This window comes from Plecotus auritus, assembly GCF_963455305.1.
Source record: "Plecotus auritus genome assembly, chromosome: 1".
NCBI classification, from domain to species: domain Eukaryota; kingdom Metazoa; phylum Chordata; class Mammalia; order Chiroptera; family Vespertilionidae; genus Plecotus; species Plecotus auritus.
In genome coordinates, this window is record NC_137770.1 from 70,557,594 (window position 1) to 70,580,665 (window position 23,072).

General features: G+C 42.0%; 1 protein-coding gene across 2 annotated transcripts in view; it reads left to right on the top strand.

Annotated features, from left to right (window-relative positions):
- The window catches only part of UBR1 (ubiquitin protein ligase E3 component n-recognin 1), a 166,664-nt gene that overhangs the window by 129,498 nt on the left and 14,094 nt on the right, over positions 1 to 23,072 (top strand). For both annotated transcript variants that reach the window (XM_080674650.1, XM_080674651.1), the window contains exons 37-44: positions 614 to 710; positions 3,505 to 3,572; positions 4,584 to 4,734; positions 7,316 to 7,403; positions 15,810 to 15,943; positions 17,318 to 17,426; positions 19,159 to 19,215; positions 21,618 to 21,695. In XM_080674650.1, coding sequence (XP_080530776.1) covers positions 614 to 710; positions 3,505 to 3,572; positions 4,584 to 4,734; positions 7,316 to 7,403; positions 15,810 to 15,943; positions 17,318 to 17,426; positions 19,159 to 19,215; positions 21,618 to 21,695 — 782 coding nt within the window. The remainder of the gene's footprint in view (positions 1 to 613; positions 711 to 3,504; positions 3,573 to 4,583; positions 4,735 to 7,315; positions 7,404 to 15,809; positions 15,944 to 17,317; positions 17,427 to 19,158; positions 19,216 to 21,617; positions 21,696 to 23,072) is intronic.

Sequence of the window (23,072 nt, forward strand, 5' to 3'; positions counted from 1 at the left end):
CCAAATTCAAGAATAATAAAAAATAATAATAAAACTAAGCCATGGCTCCTTGATGGGCATATCCTGACACTACAGGACTATACTCCTGCCTCAGGCCTAAGCCTCATTACATGCCCTGAAAATGGTACTTAGGAAATGTGCTCAGTAGTTCCGTAAACACAGAATGGGCAACCAAGGACTTGACCACTCCCTTCCTAGCCATTACCCTCTTATTTTTCTGACAGCTGGCACAGGGGACTTGTAGTCCACAATAGGCTTCCTTTTAGCTCCCTGAATTCACTGGTTTTCTGCCATTATTTTGGAATTTCTGTTAACATATTTATTTGTATGGGTCTCAATAGAATAAATTGGATCAAGCATTTAAGAAATTGACTCTGGAGAAAATGAGTACTTAAATGAAAATTGAAATGATTATAGCTTTAATACCTCTATGTCATGGAAAATCTATTAAAAGTTTGGGGAGGTCATAAAATTTTGTAGAAGTATTTAAATTGTAATTTATTTGTAAGAATGTACAGTGTATAATAAGTCTGCAACTAATTATGTTTACGGTGAATGACTTAGGTCTGTTATCTTCCCTTATCTTTTTATCTTCCCCTTTCTTATAACTTAGCATAATGGTCTGAAAGCATTAATGCAGTTTGCCATTGCACAGAGGAGTACCTGTCCTCAGGTCCTGATACAGAAACATCTGATTCGTCTCCTATCAGGTAGAGTCTTCTCTGAATTATTACTATGTTATTATTTAAATTTCTTTTTCATCACATATCTGGCAGTGTATTTGTTAAGGAACAACATACTGCACTCATTTTGAACACGCAAAAACAAAAAATAAAACAAAAACAGCCCTAGCCGGTTTGCCTCAGTGGATAGAGCATTGGCCTGTGGACTGAAGGGTCCCGGGTTTGATTCCGGTCAAGGGCACATGCCCGGGTTTCAGTCTCAATCCCCAGCAGGGGCCATACAGGAGGCAGCCGATCAATGAGTCTCTCTCATCATTGATGTTTCTATCTCTCTCTCCTCTCCTATCTTCTCTGAAATCAATAAAAATATATATTTTTTAAAAACACACAAAACATACAGTTGTCCCTGTAATACCTGCAGTTTTATTTTAAGTATCAGGTATTTTCTAAATGTTTTCAACTTATGTCCTTTATACCAATCTAGGGGCTTTATTGAACCAACATCCATAACCACTAACATCCTTATATCCCAATTTGGTTAGAAAAGGGGGCAATGACATGGATAGATTTTAAAATGTTTAATTTTGCTGGTGAATCAGTGTCAAAGTTATGTAAAATAATAGAAATGTAATAATCTCCGAATGCAGGTTTATGCATTTGTGCCCTTTGGTTTTCTCAGGTTCTAACAAACTAGCAATTAACTAAGTTCATATGATACTTGTAATTAATATAAAAATAAAAAGGATTAGAGATTATACAGTAATAGAATGATTTAGCTTTCGTTTTGGTATCTGCATTTCCATTTGGGCATTTCTATTACAGAAGCTCCTCTGCATCTAAACAGGTCAGACTTAAAAAGGACTGTTTTTAAGGCCACTTGTTCATAAGTTCAAAATGTCACAGGAAGCGGGCATTTAAGCTTGTCCTTCCCAAATATATTTCTACAAAATAACCACTACTGAAACCCAGTTTTTACTTAGAAGCCTATGCTCCTAATTAACTTTAATTCTTTTGTTTAGACTCTTGAATTTGGGGTTAAGAAATTAGCCTAATCTGGAAAGAGTCTTCTTGCTTTCATTTGAAAAAGTTACAGCTTTATTGAAATACTAGTGACCCGGTGCACAAAATTCATGCACATTAAAAGGGGATTAATTAGAGGAAATAATTTAATATTGCTATTTGCCCTTTCTCTATAATAGAAGTGTCAGAGATGAAAGAAAATTAGTAAAATGTATATGAAAATATTCCTCCTGTCAGAGTCTGGGGCGCACCACGGGACCCAGAGTCAAGTCCCTGCCCACCCACATGCACCTCAAAATCACGTGAGACCCAGACCCGGCTGCCCCCCCACACACACACATTGGGCTAGATCCAGACCCGGCCAGTCCCACCCTTGTCAAGTGCTGCCAGGCAGGGGGCATAGCCTCAGGTCCCCTGGCCCAGTGCCAGGATGGGGGGAGTGGCCTGAGGTCCTCCATCAAGCCCTGCCAGGTGGGGGACACAGCCTGAGATCCCCTGTCAAGCCCCACTGGGTGGGGGGCATGGCCTGAGGTCCCCGTCAAGCCCCACCAGGTGGGGGGGAGGCTCAGCCTCAGATCCCCCGGCCCAGGTCCAGGAGGGGGGTGCAGCCTCAGGTCCCCCGTCAAGCCCCACTGGGTGGGGGCGCGGCCTGAGTTTCCCCGACCCAGCACTGGGGGTGCACCTTGAGGTCCCCCGTCAAGCCCCGCTGGGTGGGGGGCACAGCCTCAGGTCCCCTGGCCCGGTGCTGGGTCAGGGGGCAAGGCCTGAGGTCCCCTGTCAAGCCCCACGGGGGTGGGGAGGGGGAGGGCATAGCCCAGCCATGGGCAAACTACGGCCCGCGGGCCGGATCTGGCCCGTTCGGCTGTTCTATCCAGCCCACGGAACCGAAAGAGCGGAGGGTTCTCTTGCTCTCCCCTCCGCTCCTTTACTTTGAATTTATATTAGTTCACACAAACACTCCATCCATGCTTTTTTTTTCCGGCCCTCCGGTCCAGTTTAAAAACCCATTGTGGCCTTCGATTCAAAAAGTTTGCCCACCCCTGGCATAGCCTCAGGTCCCTGCTGATTGCTCCTTAAGTCTCCTTATGGGAACTTGGCCTCAGCTGTGGGTGCATCCATCTTTGTGATGGAGTGATGGTCAATTAGCATATTCTCTCTTTATTAGATAGGATAACTAATTTTCTCATTTTTATATATATACAACCCTTACTGTTATTTTAAATTCTTGATTTACTTCCTTCTTACTCTTTGCCTCACCTGTAAATTTAGAGACTGATTAAATTAAAAAGTCAATAGCTTTTGAGCTATCTGCATTTCCTTCCAGTCATCAATCCATATTAACCCTTATTTTGTTTAGGAGGCTCTTCTCCATCCTCATTTCACTTACACTGGTTTGCATGCTCTCCCTGCTCCCCTCCACCCAAATTTATTCACTTATGTATCACAGAACATTTAGAAATCTGTAATTAGGGGGGGAAAGTAGAGAACATTATATAAAAGTAATTCTTCTTATTCAGCAAATATTTATTGAACAGTCTCTATTTCAGTTATCCTAGTTTATTTACCTTTGCCTCCTATATTCTATCTTTTAACCCTTAGATTTATCCAAGGCCTTCCAGGAGCCTTTTCCCAGTTTAGTTTATATTTAATTCAGATTCCCATATCTTAAAGCTGTAATGTACCAGTTTATCAGTTTATTTTATAATCCAATTATATTTTTGTTTTAGATGTTTATATTTTGCAATATATTTAACTACATTGCTATCTTACTGACTGACTTATAATTATTTATTTATTTTAGTCATTCTTCCTAACCTAAAATCAGAAGATACACCTTGCCTTCTATCTATAGATCTATTTCATGTTTTGGTAAGTATTCAATAAAATTTTATTACAAGTCGCTCAAGTTTATAATTTCATGTGTTCTCATTCAAATTTATGCTCTTTGTTCAAGATTATAAGCTTTTGGTGTTCAAACTATGAAGTTGTCTCTTTTGTCTGTTGTGTTTACAAATAGATACAGATTTGACTGAGACCATCAAAATCACTGTAAAAATGAAAGCACATTTACTCTTTACTTTGTAATAGGTCTTGTCATGGTTGATTATTATTATACAAGCAAACTTTTTCTAATATATAATGCTTTCCCTGTCCCCCTTTTTCTGAACTTATTTACATTATAAGCAGTGAATGACAGCTTTAGTTATCTTAAAATTGTTAGTTATTTGGTGATAGGAACTGGCCAGGGACACAGGTAGGCTTCCCCCAAACACTGGTGGATGGGTGGCAACTGTTTTGTGAGTTGCTTGAAGAACTTTTCCATTCCTGTAATGATCTAATTTCTTCAAAACACATTCTCTATTGAAAGCTGTGGTAAGATTGGGAGCATGGAATTTGGGTTAGCCAGTGTCCTCATCCCTCATTTTCCAGGCCTCTGCCTAGTGGTTGTCAATCCTGTCTTTTGGAATCTCTTGGGGGAACTTTGAAAAGAATGCTAGTAAACAGGACCCTAACCCCTGAGAATTTGATTAGGTTGGGCTGGGATGGGGCCTGTGTATCAGTGTTATTTTAAGAGATGTTGAGCTATCTGCTCAAAATCCTCACTTATGAAATCTTCTGAACCTCACAGGGTTGAGACCACTATCTACAACTAGAATAAGTAGACCCAGCAAAGGAATAGCCTGTTTGGGATGACTTTTGTCCTCCATTTTTGGTACATTATATTCTAAGATATTCTCTTGAATAATTAGGAAAAATATGATATTTATAAAAAAAACATACAAACACAGTGCAGCATCTGGTGCCCTTTACAGTTAGTTATGAGATTAATTTGTGTTGGTCTTTGTTGTTACCCATGTTAATATCCATTTTCTCTTATAGGTAGGTGCTGTGTTAGCATTCCCATCCTTGTATTGGGATGACACTGTTGATCTACAGCCTTCATCAATTAGTTCTTCTTATAACCACCTTTATCTCTTTCATTTGATCACCATGGCACACATGCTTCAGATACTTCTTACCATAGACACAGGTAACTACATTGCTATCTTACTGAATGACAAATTCCCATTATTTGTTGACTATAAATAACATTTGCCAATGATTTATTGGCAAAATTAATTGTACTGTGCTTACATCATATATTGCTTAGTTCTGTATTTTGTCTGTTGTTGAAGGATCATTCATTTGTTCTTTATGGATGCTCTTTATATATAACTAGAGGCCCGTTGCACGATATTCGTGCAGGAATAGAAACCTGGCTTCACTCCCAGCCGTCCGGGAGCCGGCACATCCCTGCTCCCCGGCCGCCCGGGAGCAGGCAAGTCCCCGCTCCTGGGCCACCTGGAGCTGGCAAGTCCTCGCTTCTGTCTGGAGTACCACTCCAGTAGCTCCCTCCGCCACCCCCCTTCCCCTCATAGCAGGCTTCACACCGCTCTGCGACTGCATATGCAAATTAACCTCCATCTTTGTTGGGTTAATTTGCATACTCACTCTGATTGGCTTTGGGCGTAGCGGAGTGATGGTTAATTTGCATGTTTCTCTTTTATTAGGTAAGATTATAAATTATTATATAACTAGAGGCCCAGTGCACGAAATTCATGCATGGGGGTATGTGTATCCCTCAGCCCAGCCTGCACCCTCTCCAATCTGGGACTCCTTGAGGGATGTCCAACTGCCCGTTTAGGCCCAATCCCACCAGGCAGTCAGATATCCCTCTCACAATCCAGGACTGCTGGCTCCAAACCGCTCACCTGCCTGCCTGCCTGAGTGCCCATAACTGCTTCTGCCTGCCAGACTGATCCCCCCCAACCACTCCCCTGCCAGCCTGATTGACGCCTGACTGCTCCCCTGCCAGCCCAATTGCCCATAACTGCCCTCCCCTGCAGGCCTGGTCTCCCCCAACTGCTCTCCCCTGCAGGCCTGGTCCCCCCCAACTGCCCTCCTCTGCTGGCCTGGTCACCCCTAACTGCCCTCCCTTGCCAGCCTGGTCTCTGCCAACTGCCCTCCCCTGCAGGCCTGGTCACCCCCAACTGCCCTCCCCTGCAGGCCTGGTTATCCCCAACTGCCCTCCTGCGTTGTCCTGGTCCCCTCCCAACTGCCCTCCCCTGCAGGCCTGGTCACCCCCAACTGCCCTCCTCCACTGGCCTGATTGTCCCCGACTGCTCTCCCCTATAGGCCATCTTGTGTCCACATGGGGGCAGCCATCTTTGACCACATGGGGGCAGCCATCTTGTGTCTTGGAGTGATGGTCAATTTGCATATTACTCTTTTATTAGATAGGATTACCCACAGAAACAAAAAGAACAAAACCACAGCCTTGCTAAACATGGATATTTATTAAATATTTATTTTCCTATCTCAGTGGTCGGCAAACTGTGACTCGTGAGCCACATGCAGCTCACGAGCCGCGATTTGCCGCTCTGTTGACTAATGAGTTTGCCGACCACTGTCCTATCTAATAAAAGAGTAATATGCGAATTGATCATCACTCCAACACACAAGATGGCCACCCCCATGTGGTCAAAGATGGCTGCCCCCATGTGGACACAAGATGGCTGGCAGGGGAGGGCAGTTGTGGGCAGTTGGGGGTGACCAGGCTGGCAGAGGAGGGCTGTTGGGGGAGACCAGGTCAGCAAGGGAGGGCAGTTGTGGGGTACCAGGCCTGCAGGGGAAGGCAGTTGTGGGCGATCAGGCAAGCAGGGAGGCAGGGGTGACCGCCAGCAGGGGAGGGCAGTTGTGGGTGATCAGGCCAGCAGGGAGGGCAGTTAGGGGTGACCAGGCCAGCAGGGGAGGACAGTTGGGGGGATCAGGCCTGCAGGGGAGGGCAGTTAGGGGTGACCAGGCCAGCAGGGGAGGACAGTTGGGGGGACCAGGCCTGCAGGGGAGGGCAGTTGGGACCAGGCCTGCAGGGGAGGTCAGTTGGGGGGGACCAGGCCTGCAGGGGAGGGCAGTTGTGGGCGATCAGGCCAGCAGAGGAGGGCAGTTGGGACCAGGTCTGAAGGGGAGGTCAGTTGGGGGGGACCAGGCCTGCAGGGGAGGGCAGTTGTGGGTGATCAGGCCAGAAGGGAGGGCAGTTAAGGACGACCAGACTGGCAGGGGAGGGTAGTTAGGGGTGACGAGGCCAGCAGGGGAGGGCAGTTAGGGGCAATCGGGCCGGCCGGGGAGCAATTAGGCATCGACCAGGCTGGCAGTGGAGTGGTTAGGGGGTGATCAGGCTGGCAGGCAGAAGCAGTTAGGGGCAATCAGGCAGAGGCAGGCGAGTGGTTGAGAGCCAGCAGTCCTGGATTGTGAGAGGGATGTCTGACTGCCTGGTGGGATCGGGCCTAAACGGGCAGTCGGACATCCCTCAATGGGTCCCAGATTGGAGAGGGTGCAGGCTGGGCTGAGGGACACCCCCCCTCCCATGCACGAATTTCGTGCACCAGGCCTCTAGTATACTGATAAAGTTTACATAATAGTTTTAATATCAGAATCAACTATTTAGATTAAGAACAAGGGAAAAATCCTCACTTGAAAACACATTATTTATTATCCTGGAACCATGAAATTGAGGTGTAATTTGTAAATAAAATAGCCAGTTTATAGATTTATCTTTCAGAATTTTTTTTCAGGCCTCCCCCTTGCTCAGGTTCAAGAAGACAGTGAAGAGGCTCATTCTGCATCTTTTTTTATGGCAGAAGTTTCTCAATATACAAGTGGGTGAGTAGCAGCAGTCCATTAGTATTATCTATTTTAGTATTGTTTTAATAATTCCACATCTTTGTTCAGTTGTTTGACAGTATAACTTTCGAGCCATTTTAATTTAAAAGATGAGCAGAGGGCTTTAGGAATAACAGCTAGCCATTTATTTGTTTCTAAGACTGAAAGAAGTTTTGGCACATCTTTACTCTTGTAAACTATTATGGGAATATAGGCAAAGGATGATAGAATTTTCTTAAATGGCAGCATTTAGTTTAAATAAATGTAGAAAAATAGAAAATAGGTTGTCTTTTAAAGCATTTAACAAATTAGAGGTTAACTATGTTCTGAATGTGTGTGTGTATGTTTATTTTAATGTTAGTAGACTTTATTTTTTCTTACTTTTTCTTAGTAGACTTTATTTTTTAGAGCTGTTTTAGGATGACAGAAAAATTTAATAGAAAGTACAGCATTCCCTATTTATTCCCTCCCTCTAACAGTTTCTCCTATTATTAAAATCTTGCTTTAGTGTGGTAAATTTGATAAACCAATATTAATACATTGTTATTAACTAAAGTCCATAGTTTACATTATATTCACTCTTTGTGTCGTACCATTACAGTATCTTATAGAATAGTTTACTGTTCTACAAATCACCAGTTAATTTTAATACAGAAATCAGGAAATTACTAATTTTGTTTTAGCTCACCTAGCTACTTTGGTTAGTGATAAATGTATCTGCTCTATATTTCATTATAAGGATTAGGAAAAAGAAGAAAGTAGTTCTTTGTCTTAAAACTATAAATGGTAAAAGGTGCAGGATCTGTAATTTCCTTTTTTAAATTTTAATTCTATTACATTTATTGGGGTGACATTGGTTAATAGGGTCATATAGGTTTCAAGTGTACATTTCTATGATATATGACCTGTATATTGCATTGTGTGCCCATCTTCCAAAGTCCAGTTATATTTCTTCACCATATATTTGGCCCCCTTTATCCTTTACTATCCTCCCACCTCCTTCCCTCTGGTAACCACCATGCCATTGTCTGTCTGTCTATGAGTTTCAGTTTTATATCCCATATATGAGTGAAATCTTACGGTTCTTAGTCTTTTCTACTGACTTATTTTGCTTAGCATAATATTCTCAAGGTCCATGCACGTTGTCACAAATGGCAGTATTTCATCTTTTCCTATGGCTAAGTAACATTTCATAATATATATTTACCATATATTCTTTATCCATCCTTTAAAAAAGGATGCATTGGTTGTCCCCATTTCTTTGCCACCATGAATAATGCTGCAATGAACATATGGGTGCATAAATCTTTGCAAATAAATTATTTCGAGTGTTTTTTAGATAGATACCCAGAAGAGGGATTGTTGTGTCATATGGTAAATCAATTTTTAGTTTTTTAAGGAATTGCCATACTGATTTCCATAGTGGCTGTACTAGTTTACATTCCCAACAGCAATGAATGAGGGTTCCTTTTTCTCCACAACCTCTCCAACACTTGTTATTACATGTCTTGTTGGTAATAGCCATTCTAACAGGTGTGAGGTAGTATCTCATTGTAGTTTTGATTTGCATTTCCCTAATAGTTAGTGAAGTTGAACATCTTTTCATATATCTGATGGCCATTTATATGTCTTCTTGGGAGAGGTATCAGTTCAGGTTCTCTGCTCATTTTTTAATTGAATTTTTTTTTTGGTGTTGAGTTGTATGAGTTTTTTATATATTTTGGATATTAACCCCTTTTCAGAACTGCTGTTTGCAAATATCCTGTCCCATTCAGTTGGTTGCCTTTTTTGTTTTGTTGGTGGTTTCTTTTGCTGTGCAGAAGCTTTTTAGTTTGATATAGTCCCATTCATTTATTTTTCCCTTTACTTCCCTTGCCTTTGGGGTCAAATTCATAAAATGTTCTCTGTGACCCAGGTCAATAAGTTTAGTATGTACCTATGTTTTCTTCTATGTACTTTATATTTCAGATCTTATATTTAGGTCTTTATAATTAATTAATTAATTTTGAATTAATTTTTGTACAAGGGGACAAATTGTTATCTTGTTTTATTCTTTTGCGTGTGGCTTTATAATTCTCCCAGCACCATTTATTGAAGAGGCTTTTTTTTCTCCATGTGTGTTTTTGGCTCCTTTGTTAAAATGTATTTGCTTATGCCTTAGCTGGTTTGGCTCAGTGGATAGAGCGTCGGCCTGCAGACCAAAGGGTCCCAGGTTCAATTCTGGTCAAGGGCACGTATTCGATTGCAGGCTCCTGGCCCTGGTCCGGGGCATGCCAGAGACAACCAATTGATGTGTCTCTCTGACATTGGTGTTTCTCTCTTTCTCTCCCTCTTTCTTCCACTCTCTCTAAAAATCAATGGAAAAATATCCAAAAAGTATTTGCCCATATACCTGTGGTTTTATTTCTGGGCTCTCAATTTTTTAGTGATATGTTATTTAATCTCCACAAATTTGTAGGCTTCTTTACTTCCTTTTTGCATTTGATTTCTAATTTTAAAATATTGTGGTCAGAGAATATGCTTGGTATAATTTCAATCATCTTGAATTTGCTGAGACTAGTTTTGTGGCCCAACATATGGTCTATCCTTGAGAATGTTCCATGTGTACTAGAGAAGAATGTATTATCTGATGTCCTTGGATGAAAGACTATGTAAATGTCAATTATGTCCATTTGGTCTAATTTAAGGACCAATTTCTTTGTTGATTTTCTGTTTGGATGATCTGTCTAGAGCTGTCAATGGAGTATTAAGATCCCCAACTTTGATTGTGTTTTGGTCTGTTTCTCCCTTTAGTTCTGTGAGTAGTTGCTTTATATATTTTGGTGCTCCCTGATTGGGTGTATGTATATTAAGAACTGTTGCCCAGCCACAGTGGCATAGTGGTTGAGTGTTGACCTGTGAACCAGGAGGTCACGGCTTCAATTCCCAGTCCCCTTGGGAGACCAGGAACACCTCAATAATTACCCTAAATGTAAATGGACTGAATTTACCAAAAACAGACACAGAGTAGCAGATTGGATCAAAAAACAAAACCCACCATCTGCTGCCTTCAGAGACACATCTAAGCTGCAAAGATGCATCTAAATTCAAAGTGAAAAGGTGGAAAATGATTCTTCAAGCAAATAACATATACAGAAAAGCAGGTGTAGCCATACTTATATCTGATGAAATAGATTTCAAGATAATAAAGGTAACAAGAAACAAAGATGAACATTTTATAATGATAATGGGGACACTATATCAAGAAGACATACTTCTTTATTTTTAATTTTTTTTATTGATTTCTGAGAGGAAGGAAGAGGGAGAGAGATAGAAACAACAGTGATAAGAGAGAATCATTGATCAGCTGCCTCCTGCATGCCCCACTCTGGGGATTGAGCCTGCAACTCGGACATGTGCCCTGACCAGGAATTGAACCTTGACCTCCTGGTTCACATAGGTCATTGCTCAACTACTGAGCCACACCAGCCGGCCTGTGACCTTTTGTTCTTTGTTTCAGGTAGAAAAACCTCCTTGAGTATTTCTTGCAATACAGGTCTTCTGGCAATGAATTCCCTCAGCTTCTGTATGTCTGGAAAAGTCTTTATTTTTCCTTCATATTTAAAGGATAAGTTTTCTGGATATATTATTATTGGTGGGTAATATTTCTCTTTCAGTAGTTTGAATATTTGGTTCCACTCTCTTTTGGCTTGCTGAGAAGTCCAATGATAACATAGTGGGCTTTTCTTTATAGTTTACTTGCTTTTCCCTGGCTGCCTTGAAAATTCTTTGTCATTAACTTTTAAGTTTTAATACAATGTGACTTGGAGAAGGCCTCTTTGAATTGAGGTAACTAGGTATTCGGTTTACTGCTTGGAATTGAGGATCTAGTTCTTTCCATAGGTTTGATAAATTCTCATCAACTATTTGTTTGAATAGGCTCTCTTTTCGGTATGCCTATTATTCTTATACTAGAGGCCCGGTGCACGAATTTGTGCACAGGTGGGGTCCCTCAGCCTGGCCGGCAATCAAGGCCTATCGGGGGACCGGCCAGGGGGAGGGACCGTGGGAGGTTGGTCAGCCACCAGGGGGGAGGGGCCACAGGAGATTGGCTGTGGGAGTGCACTTACCACCAGGGGCAGCTCCTGTGTTGAGTGCATTCCCCCTGGTGGTCAGTGCATGTCATAGCGACCTGTCTACCGGTCGTTTGGTCATAACGGGTGCTTAGGCTTTGAAATATATAGTCAGATAGTTCTTGTAGAGCTTGCTTGCTTTCTTTCTTTCTTTCTTTCTTTCTTTCTTTCTTTCTTTCTTTCTTTCTTCCTAATGCTCATGTCTCTCTCTTCCTTTGCGTCATTTCTAGATTTCTACATCACAGATTCTTTCCTCCATTTGGTTTGCTCTATTTTCTGTGCTCACTAGTTTATTTTTTTAAATATATATTTTATTGATTTCAGAGAGGAAGGGAGAGGGAGAGAAAGAGAGATAGAAACACAATGATGAGAGACAATCACCGATGACTGCCTCTAGCACACTCCCCACTGGGGATCGAGCCCACAATCTGGGCATGTGCCCTTTCTTGGAATTGAACCTGGGACCCTTCAGTCCACAGGCCGACACTCTATCCACTGAACCAAACCAGCTAGGGCACTAGTTTATTCTTTTTTTTTTTTTTAATAAATCTTTATTCAAATTATTACAATTGTTTCTCTTTTTTCCCTCCATAGCTCCCCTCCACCTGGTTCCCACCCCACCTTCTGCCCTTACCTCCCCACCACTGTCCTCATCCATAGGTGTACCATTTTTCTCCAGTCTCTTCCTGAACACCCCCATACCCCTTTCCCCCTGAGAATTATCAGTCCACTCCCTTTCTATGCCCCTGATTCTATTATATTCACCAGATTATTCTGTTCCTCAGGTTTTTAATTCACTTGATTTTTAGGTTCACTTGTTGATAGATATGTATTTGTTGTTCATAATTTTTCTCTTTACTTTTTTCTTCTTCCTCCTCTTCTTAAAGAATACCCTTCAGCATTTCATATAATACTGGTTTGGTGGTGATGAACTCCTTTAGCTTTTTCTTGTCTGTGAAGCTCTTTATCTGCCCTTCAATTCTGAATGATAGCTTTGCTGGGTAGAGTAATCTTGGTTGTAGGTTCTTGCTATTCATCACTTTGAAAATTTCTTGCCACTCCCGTCTGGCCTGCATAGTTTCTGTTGAGAAATCAGCTGACAATCGTATGGGTGCTCCCTTGTAGGTAATTAACTGTTTTTCTCTTGCTGCTTTTAATATTCTCTCTTTGTCTTTTGCTCTTGGCATTTTAATTATTATGTGTCTTGGTGTGGACCTCTTTGGATTCCTTTTGTTTGGGGTTCTGTGTGCTTCCTGGACTTGTAAGTCTATCTTTCACCAGGTGGGGGAAGTTTTCGGTCATTATTTCTTCAAATAGGTTTTCAGTATCTTGCTCTCTCTCTTCTTCTGGCACCCCCATAATTCTGATGTTGGTACGCTTGAAGTTGTCCCAGAGGCTTCTTACACTATCTTCAACTTTTTGGATTCTTTTTTCTTTTTTCTTTTTCGGTTTAGTGTTTTTTGCTTCTTTGTATTTCAGTTCTTTGACTTGATTCTTGTGTTCCTCTAGTCTGTTGTTGGGTCTCTGTATAATATTTTTTATTTCAGTCAGTGTATGTTTAATTTCTAGTTGGTCCTTTTTCATATCTTCGAGGGTCTCGTTATATTTATTGGCCTTTTCTAGGATATTCTTGAAAAGCCTTATAACCGTGGTTTTGAATTCTATATCCAGTCGTTTGTTTTCCTCCATTTCTTTCATTTGTGATCTGTTTCTTTGTCGCCGCATTTTCACTACTTCCCTGAGTTGGTAGGGTAGCTTTGTGTGCTAGGTTTCCTATATGGCCCAGTGGGTCAGCCTCCCCAGTTAACCTGAGGTGGATACTCTTGGTGCACCCCTTTGTGGACTGTGTGTACAGCCTTGTTGTAGTTAAGTCTTGATTGTTGTTGGTATCACTGGGAGGAATTGACCTCCAGGCCAGTTGACTGTTAGGATCAGCTGTGTCTACGCTGGGAGAAGTTCGGTGCTGGAGACAGCCTTATAGGATTAGACTTGCCAAATTGCAAAAGCCTCTGTGCTCAGCTTGGATGGGGCGGAGTCTCAGGGCGGAGCAGACAGTCTTGGCTTCCCATCAGCCTTGCCCTTGCGCGCACGCGCCTCCAGACCTCTGCCTTCCCCAGCTCCCGAGTCTTCGCCCGAGAGTCCAGATTCCCCCCCCCAGAGCGTGGGTCCCCAGGGGCTTGCCTGGAACTGGGGTTCAGTGCAGTCAGAACTGGGGCTCAGTGCAGTCAGGAGCTTCCAACTCCCTTCCACTAGGGAAAGCCTGTGGCAACCTCCCCAGTCTTTGTGCGCACTGGCACGCGCGCCTCCAGACCTCTGCCTTCCCCAGCTCCCAAGCCTCCACCCGAGAGTCCAGATTCCCCCCCGTAAGAGCTTGGGTCTCCAGGGGCTCGCTTGGAACTGGGGTTCAGTGCAGTCAGAACTGGGGTTCAGTGCAGTCAGGAGCTTCCGACTCCCTTTTTCTAGGGAAAGCCTGTGGCAACCTCCACAGTCTTTGTGCACACTGGCACGTGCGCCTCCAGACCCCTGCCCGCCGGGGCTCCCCCGGGTCTCCGAGTCTCCGGGTGCCTTTCTCTCTACCTGACAGTCCAGACTTCCCCTGTATGAGCCTGGGTCCACGGGGTTTCGCCCGGTACTGGGGTTCAGTGCAGTCGGAACTGGGGTTCAGTGCAGTCGGAGGCTTCCTTCCCCCTCCCGCCAGAGAAAGTCAGCCAGGCTCTCAGCCGCCCTTCCTCTCTGCGTGCACAAAGACCCTTTGCCATACCTCCAATTCTCTGTGAGCTTTTCTCTTTCCTTCTAGTTGTAGAATTTTCACTCAGCCAGCTTTCCTGTGGTTCTGGATGGTGTCCATTCTGTCTTTTAGTTGTAGTTTTGAAATTGTTGTGCGAGGCAGCAGTTTAGGTGCTTACCTATGCCACCATCTTGGTTTCTCCCCACTAGTTTATTCTTGATCTATTTTATTTAATTCTTCACCTCCAGTATTTCTGTTTGGTTCTTTTTTAAAAGTTTCAATCTCTTTGATGAAGTACTGGTTTTGTTCATTAAGTTGTTTTCTAAATTGTCTATCTGTATTTTCTCACATCTCACTGAGTATTTTCAGAACTGCAATCTTGAATTTTCTGTCATTTATGTCACAGATTTTCATGTCTTTAAGTGTATTTTCTGGAGAGTTTTCATTTTCTATCTGCCTTACTACCTTGGTTATTTGCCTCCTGTCTAGACATCAATGTATGAGTGGCAATTCAAGATTAATATGAAGAGGTCTTTCTATTCTTTTTCCAGTTGGTGGCGCTGAGTCACAAGTTTTTTTGTTAGCTCTGTGAAACCAGTGTCGACCCACCACCACTGTCTCTGGCTACCGTGTAGCTGCAATGCATTGGGCCTCCACAGGGTTCCCTCTGCACCCTTCACTCGGAGAGAAATGGGTAGTACTAGTTCTCAGGCTCCCAGATAATGTGCTATGCAACCCAATACCAAGGGCAAAGTGAGGCATGCAGTCCTCAACTGGTGGTCCGTGGACCACTGGTGGTCTGTGAGGTCCAAAAGATTGGCGACTGCTGGTTTATGGAAACCTTCGGAGCAGCGGTCGCCAATTGGTGGTCTGCGGACCACTGGTGGTTCGTGAGGTCCGAAAGGTTGGCGACCGCTGCTCTGGAGGCTAAAGGGAGACTAAGGGAAGGTGGCCAGACTCCATGGCTTTGTTTCTCCATCTGAAATGCCAACCACTTGACAATCATGGCCATACTACCATGTACTGTATGTGTCTTTGCTTAGGTCTCTCAGCTCAGCCACAGCTTGTATTGCTCACTCCTGCCCACTGAGTCTCCTCCTGGCTGAAAGGAATGTCAGCCACCACTGTATTCCTCCCCACTTCATCAGAGCCCCGCTTTGAGCATGTCTGGCTCGTATCAGCCCCTCTCCCTTTTGCCTTCCCCTTTTGCTCTACTTGCCCATCTTTAGATGTTTCAGGGTGTGGATCTCTCAGGTGTATTTGTGCATTGAGCATGGAATCCTTTGTTGAGATAGCTGTTCAAATTGTTGAAATTTCAAGGGGAGACACCAAAGGGAATCTCTTACGCTACCATTCCTCTGATGTCACCTGTGATTTTCTTTAGGAAATTATTAGATTTATAGTCTGAAGCTATAGCTAGTTAAATATTTTGTTTTAAATGTTTAAAAATTAAATGGATAAAAATTATTTAAATGCTTAGCTATGTTTTTGAAAGGGGGTCTGATTAAAATCTAGGGCTTTAGGCTCATTAGTATTCTGTTCTGTTCTGAAATTATTGCCTCTTAGCTACGTTGGCTGTGATATTCCTGGTTGGTATTTGTGGGTCTCACTGAAGAATGGCATCACCCCTTACCTTCGTTGTGCTGCATTGTTCTTCCACTATTTACTTGGAATAACTCCACCTGAAGACCTGTTTACCAGTAAGTAGAAAAATGAAATCATAGTAGTAAATGAGAGGCTATTTTATCTTACCTTCAGCCTCAAGAATACAAGGGGAGGGCATACAAAAAACTTGTTAATTCTAGTATTCCCCACCTCATTCATCAGTATCCCTGCCCTGGTGTTAGGTTAAAGGTCAGACCGAAAACCAGATTAGCTTTATAATCTACAAAATCTACTCATGAGTCCTTTCTCTGTATAGTTAATGTGCTTGAGTTTATAAAATGCCTGCATGCAGAATATAACTGATAGGATGAGATATACAAGAAACTGGAAAATTGGTTGCTCTTAGGGAAGAGAACTGTTTGGCTAGGTAGGAGAAAAACTTTATTGTACACTCACTTGTTTAAATTTTGAACATATGTCTATTTTATAAAATAATTAAAATGCTCCTGGGAAAGGTCTCCAGTATTAAACCAAGGCCATGTATATTTAACAAAGGCATTTTTTCCTTTACTTGCCTTAAATCTAGATCAATGTCAAGAAGGCTTCCTTGTGGCTTTGTATAGGTAAAAATCAGAGCACTTGTATGATTTTGGGAGAGTCACCAAAATTGCTTGTAGATTCTTCCTTTTATCCTTTGAGATTAAACTGACCAGGTCTGCTTTTCTGGCTATCAGTTTCTTTGTTTTGAACTCAGTTTAGTAGGGTTTATTGAATCTAGGTTTGTCCTGATTCTATGTAAAATAGGATGCTACTTTTCAACTAGTTACCATTACAGATCTGTTGTTGGCAGTTTTAAAAAATCATGTATTAATTTAGTCAGTGTTGTAATATAGTTAAAGTTCTTTCTTTTATCGGGAGGAGACCAAATTATAAAGAGACAGATAAACTTGTCAAATGGTGATAAGTACTGCAAAGAAAAATAATAATGGAAGGGTTTTCTGTGAGGAGACATTGAGCAAAGAGACATGAAAAAAATAGAACTGGGTTGAACTGGCCGAGAGTTGAAGAAAGTTTTCCTAAGCAGAAGAAGCAATAAATGCAAATGCTTTTCTTGACAGTCAAAGAATAATAAAAAGAAGAGTGTGGCTGAAGCATAATGAGCAAGGGGAGAGTGATAGAAATGAGGTCTAAGAGGCATCCAGGGGCAGGTCATGTAGGGTCTTTATGCCACAATGAGGACTTTGTATTTCATATCATGTAGTGGTTTAACATTAGAGACATCTGATCAGGAGAATGACTTCATCAGATTTGTGTTTTAAAAGGATCGCTTTTATAGAGTTTTATAGAGTACAAAATACACTCTGTATAGAGAGAGTATAGAAATGAACATAAACAATGAAAAACCTCTATTAACAGGTTGACCAGGAAAGAATAATGTGCTTATTAAATGTATTTTTATTCTCTTGCAGATTCTACAGAAGGAGAGTACAGTGCACTCTGTAGCTATCTATCTTTACCCACAAATTTGTTCCTACTTTTCCAGGAATATTGGCATACTGTAAAACCCTTCCTCCAGAGGTACTATAGGGACAAAATATCATTGTTGAGTTATTATACAGTTTAGGAAAGTTAAAATTACTTGCTAGCTTTTAAATTGATTAGCATTGATTGAAGATGGCAAAAATATAGGTGATTCCTAATTCACCCACTAAAGGAATTGGGGATAAGACTAAGAGCCATAGGCAGCTGGAATTTCTACTTGTTCCACCATGATTACCATTCATTGTACTTATTTTCCTCAGAGTTACTGTCTCATCATCCCAGTTTTAAACTGGCGGGGTCGGGGGGCGGGGTGGGGAGGGGAAGGAGTGTTAGTAAAAGCCATGTTGCCAGCAGGCATAAAGTTTCAATTAAGTACCAGAAGAACCCCATTTGGGGGCTATATCCAAAACAGTAGCACATTTCACATGATAGCACACAACTGAGGAGGGTGACTTACTAGTAGGGGGAAAGAAAGTCGTTTGGTAGATAAAAAATGTATCAGTTACATTTCCCTGCGAGAAGTGTGTCTTGCTTTCAGAAAAGCTTTTTTCTACCTCATTACTTACTGGTCTTCCTGATCACTCTTTACCCTTCTAACCTGCAATCTCCTACTTTTATCTTTGCTGCCACCATATTCAGTCATTTTCCACTGTGTTACTCTTACCTCCATGACTTCCTTTATTACCTTTAATTGTCTGCCTTTTTCTTTAATCAATGTTTTTTGCCCTTCCATGCCCCTGTCAGGATTTGTGTGAATGTCTGCCTGTCTTTTGTCATCTTTTTATGTGCTTTCATCTCTTGTTAGGTTCTTTTCTGTGTTTCCTCATTTTTCACGAGGTATTCAGTGTGTTACAAATGAATCAAAATGGGTTAAAAAAAATCAATATCATGCTTTGTGTTGAGTATAATAATCACAAGTAGATTATACTAATTTTACTTTTATATTCTTGGAATTGATGCATTTTGCATTTGCTAATTCTAGGATAGTCAAATGATAAAAACTTAAACTCTGAAACAGAAAGTCCTGCCCTTTGTACCATTCCTGACCCTGCTTGCCTCAAAGCCCTTTCTCATCCTGTGCTCTGTAGTGCAGGAGATGGACCCCTGCAGGTTTTTCCAGTCTCCCTTCCTTGTCAGTTGGCTTCTGCCTGTGTTTAGCCCGTGGGAGACGCTGGCAGGATAATGGAAGCCAGGAGTATGAGAAAAGCCTAAGTACTTAGACTGCCTCTCTCTGCCTCGTGGGGCATCTCTGGCAGTGGCTGTAGCTCTTCTCTTGCTCCAGTTCCCACCAGACAAGGCTGCTGTGGTTCCAGTATCCACTGATGACCCTAGCCCCGCTGCTTCAGTAATACCATTATTTCCTTTTCTTCTTCCAGCCTAGGAGGGGTGGGAGCTTCCTATTATTGGCTCTTCTTTGGGTTGCCTTGCCTTTTTTTTTGTCTCCTGGTTGGCCCTTCTATTATCTTTATTACCAATTCCTGGGATTAAAGTCCCTCTTATTGAAGTACTCAGAATGGTTTTTGTTTTCTTAGTAGGACTTTGAGTGATAAACCCTTTAAAAAAGAAATTAATCAAAAGAGGGGGAAAATAAATAGGGAGATATAAAAAAAAAGTAGGGGAGGAAGGGGACAAGATACAAAATAAAAGAAGTCTAGAAGAAGGAATTTGGAAAGAAGGAACAGAAAGATTTAGAGAGAATGGCTCAATGGTGACTATTGTACTAAAGTTGTGATGACCTTTTTGCTTTTTCTCTTTGCTCCTCATATAGGTGGTGTGCAGATCCTGCCTTACTGAACTGCTTGAAGCAAAAAAGCACCATAGTCAGGTTGGTTTTGTTTTTTAGTCCTTTTCTCCCCATCTACAAGTTATGTTTCCAAAACTAGTTGATTTGTTGAGCTTTCTAGTCTGTCTTCATTCTCACTTAGTACCTTGTTTCCTACAGTTCTGTAGGTCTTTGCCAGAAATCAGATTCTTCCTACATTTGTTTTTACTTGGACTGACTGGCCTTTTCCCAAATAGTTTGATGCCCACCAGCTCCTCTTCCTTAAGCTAGTGCAAGTCCATTAAAAGGCAGAGGTCCTGGCTGGTGTTGCTCAATCGATAGATTTTCACATCGACCCGCACATCAAAGGGTCTTGGGTTTGATTCCCAGTCAAGGGCACACACCTGGGTTGCAGGTTCGATTACCCCCAGGTTGGGCGCACGTGGGAGGCAACCAATCAATGTGTCTCTCCAATCAGTGTGAATGTCTGCCTAACCCCCCCTAACCCATTACCCTTCCCTTTCACTCTCAAAAAATCAATGGAAAAAATATCCTGAGTGAGGATTAACAACAACAAAAGAGAAAGGAAGGGATGGCATCTTGGAGCCATCAGATGGTAGTGACAATATTCCTATAAACTACTTTTTTTCCTTTGAGAATACAGTAATATATAAAGATATAAATAGAACTGTTTCCTTTCCCTTCTTACCTATATGGTTTTAGATTACCCAACAAAACCTCTTTTTTTTTAGTATTTCTTAATTGTTTAGTTATCAAGAGAAATTATTCCTTAGCTCAGATATTCATGTTTCTTAGTTCAGGAACGCAGATCAGTGACAAACTTCCATGGAATTCAACCCAAAGAAATTTTTTACATTCCAATATCACTTTGTACTCTGAAAGATACCAGCCTTCCTCATCTCCTACAGGGATCATAATTTCTATAGAAATTATGGGATCATAATTTCTGTAGAAATCTGCATATGCCTTCTTTCTTGGTTCAGCCACACCAAACTTATAGAAAGCTGATTCCAACAATATGAAATCTCAGATGCGTGGCCTTCTGTTATGGATTGCAAGTATGGGTCCTTCTGGCCATGCATCTGAGGTTTTGTCAAAGCACTGGAAGATGTGGAGTTATATTCTCCTCAACACCAGTGTCCTTCCTGATGGAGAACTGGACAATGCTTCAGCCCAACAAAACTTCTTTAGCCCTCCTATCTCCCTCAAGTTATGGCCCAATCAAAATTCACATCTTCCTCAAGGACTAATTCAAATATCCCCTCCTCCAAAAAGCCCATCCTAATATATCATCTCATGTGTGTTGACATATGTGTACATGTGTACCTGCCAGTACACTACATCACTAGCAGTAAACTCAACAAGGGCCAGAACTGCATGCTTATCTTCTGTGTATTATGTACAGTGTCTAATTTTTATTTAAATTGAATTATATCAATAAGCAAGCAGAGGAGTTGAACCCCCCACCCCCCAGCCTTAAGTACTAACACCAGTACCATTTTTCTATGACTAAAGCAAACACTCTGAGACAATGAACATTTGCCACCATCTTTTTTCACCTTTTGAACTCTTTGACCTTCCTTGTAAATGTGCACATGCTATCCATTTATTTTTTATGTAATGATGGCTGGTAATTTAACCTACTTTTGCCCACCCCTGTGTATGGAATATACTGTTAATGCTATAGAAATTTAAAGAGTAAAAGATTCTTAATGACACAAGATTAGTCTTAGAGGAAATAATTTTTAGCTGAACATAGAAGGAATTAAGAGAATTTAAATTGCTTGAGGTTTGAAAAGAGAATTCCATGTTATTCAGATGACCTTCCCCAAGGCATGCAAGCAAGGCTTTTGTTGTATCTAGTATGGTGATAATGTATAATAACTTGCAAACATGCTTCAAGTCCTAAGTATATTATATTTCATTTCAGTGTCTTATTGAGTCCTCAACAGCTCATTGAGGTTCCTTGATATCTGTATAACATTTCTTAAATCAACATGAGTCTTTTATGCCCCCCCCTCAAAAAAAGTATTATTAAATCGATGGTATGTCTTATGATTAAGAAAATATATTCATCCTCAGTTTCAGACCAGGAAATATAGTCTTAGGTTCAGTGATTTATCAGTTGTCAGAGAATTTAGGACTTGTAACCAAGTCTGTCTGATTTCAAAGGTTGTATTATTAACCACTATTTTATGTTTCCTTCCTAGATAGTATAGAAATCTAGCTGAAACAATTTAGTCTTAGGAAGTTAAGTTTGGAAAGGAAGCTAGCTGACAAAGGATTTGGAATTCTAGGCTGAGAAATTTGGCTTTAATCTAGTAGCAGTGGGAATTACTGCAAGTATGGGTCCTTTTGTTATTTTTAAGACTTTCTTTCTTATTGGCCAATTTTTGATCTGGGCTTATTTCCTAATAAAATTGCCTTTTAAATTGTATTTTTAGGTACCCCAGAAAAAGAAATAATTTGATAGAGCTTCCTGATGATTATAGCTGCCTTCTAAATCAAGCTTCTCATTTCAGGTAAGAAGAAATATATGTTTTTCCCTTGCTGGTTTGGAATAGAGTGTTGGCCTGTGGACTAAAGGGTCCCAGGTTCGATTCTGGTCAAGGGTACATGCCCAGGTTGCAGGCTCGGTCTCTATTGGGGGGCATGCAGGAAGCAGCCAATCAGTGATTCTCTCTCATCATTGATGTTTCTATCTCTCTCTCCCTTTACCTTCCTATCTGAAATCGATAAAAAAAGAGAGAGAGAGAAATATATATTTAAAATTTGTTTGAGCTTGCAGTTGATATATACACCACCACTAACAAATTTTTTTTCAACTCTTATGAATTTGTTTTTATTGGGATATCGGGATGGGGCACTGTGGGTGATTATAACCCACCAGGGTACTATCTATTCTAATCTCCCTGGCATAGCTATTGGTGCTTTTTCTTTTTCTTAGAGTTGCTACTCTTGCTACCAGCTACTTCTTCAGGTCCACTACTGAGTGGTTCCTCCTTTGAAGAAAATTTTCTCTTGTTTCCTGCTGTTTCAGGGTCACTAACTGGTTCCTCTAAGTCAGTGGTCGGCAAACTGCGGCTCGCGAGCTACATGCAGCTCACGAGCCGCGGTTTGCCAATCTGTTGACTAATGAGTTTGCCAACCACTGACCTAGACTCTCAGTTCCAATAATTACAGGCTGTTGTTGTTCCTTCTGATTAAGCCCCCATCATTAGTCAAACTCATTAGTCAACAGAGCGGCAAACCACGGCTCATGAGCCACAGTTTGCCGACCACTGCTCTAAGCGAAAACCACATAACATGCAGTTAACCATGATAAAGTGTATAATTCTGTGGCATTTACTATCCTATCTAATAAAAGAGTAATATGCAAATTGACCATCACTCCAACACACAAGATGGCTGCCCCATGTGGTCAAAGATGGTTGCTCCCATGTGGACACAAGATGGCCTCCACAAGATGGCCAGCAAGGAAGGGCAGTTGGGAGGGACCAGGCCTGCAAGGGAGGGCAGTTGGGGGCGATCGGGCCTGCAGGGAAGGGCAGTTGGGGGGGACCAGGCCGGCAGAGGAGGGAAGTTGGGGGCGACTGGGCCTGCAGGGAAGGGCAGTTGGGGGGGACCCAGGCCTGCAGGGGAGAGTAGTTGGGGGTGACCAGGCCTGCAGGGCAGGGCACTTAGGGGTGACCAGGCCTGCAGGGGAGGGCAGTTAGGGGCAATCAGGCTGGCAGGGGAGCAGTTAGGCATCAATCAGGCTAGCAGGGGAGTGGTTAGGGGGTGATCAGGCTGGCAGGCAGAAGTGGTTAAGGGCAATCAGGAAGGCAGGCAGGTGAGCAGTTGGGAGCCAGCAGTCCTGGATTGTGAGAGGGGTGTCCTACCGGGATCAGGCCTAAACG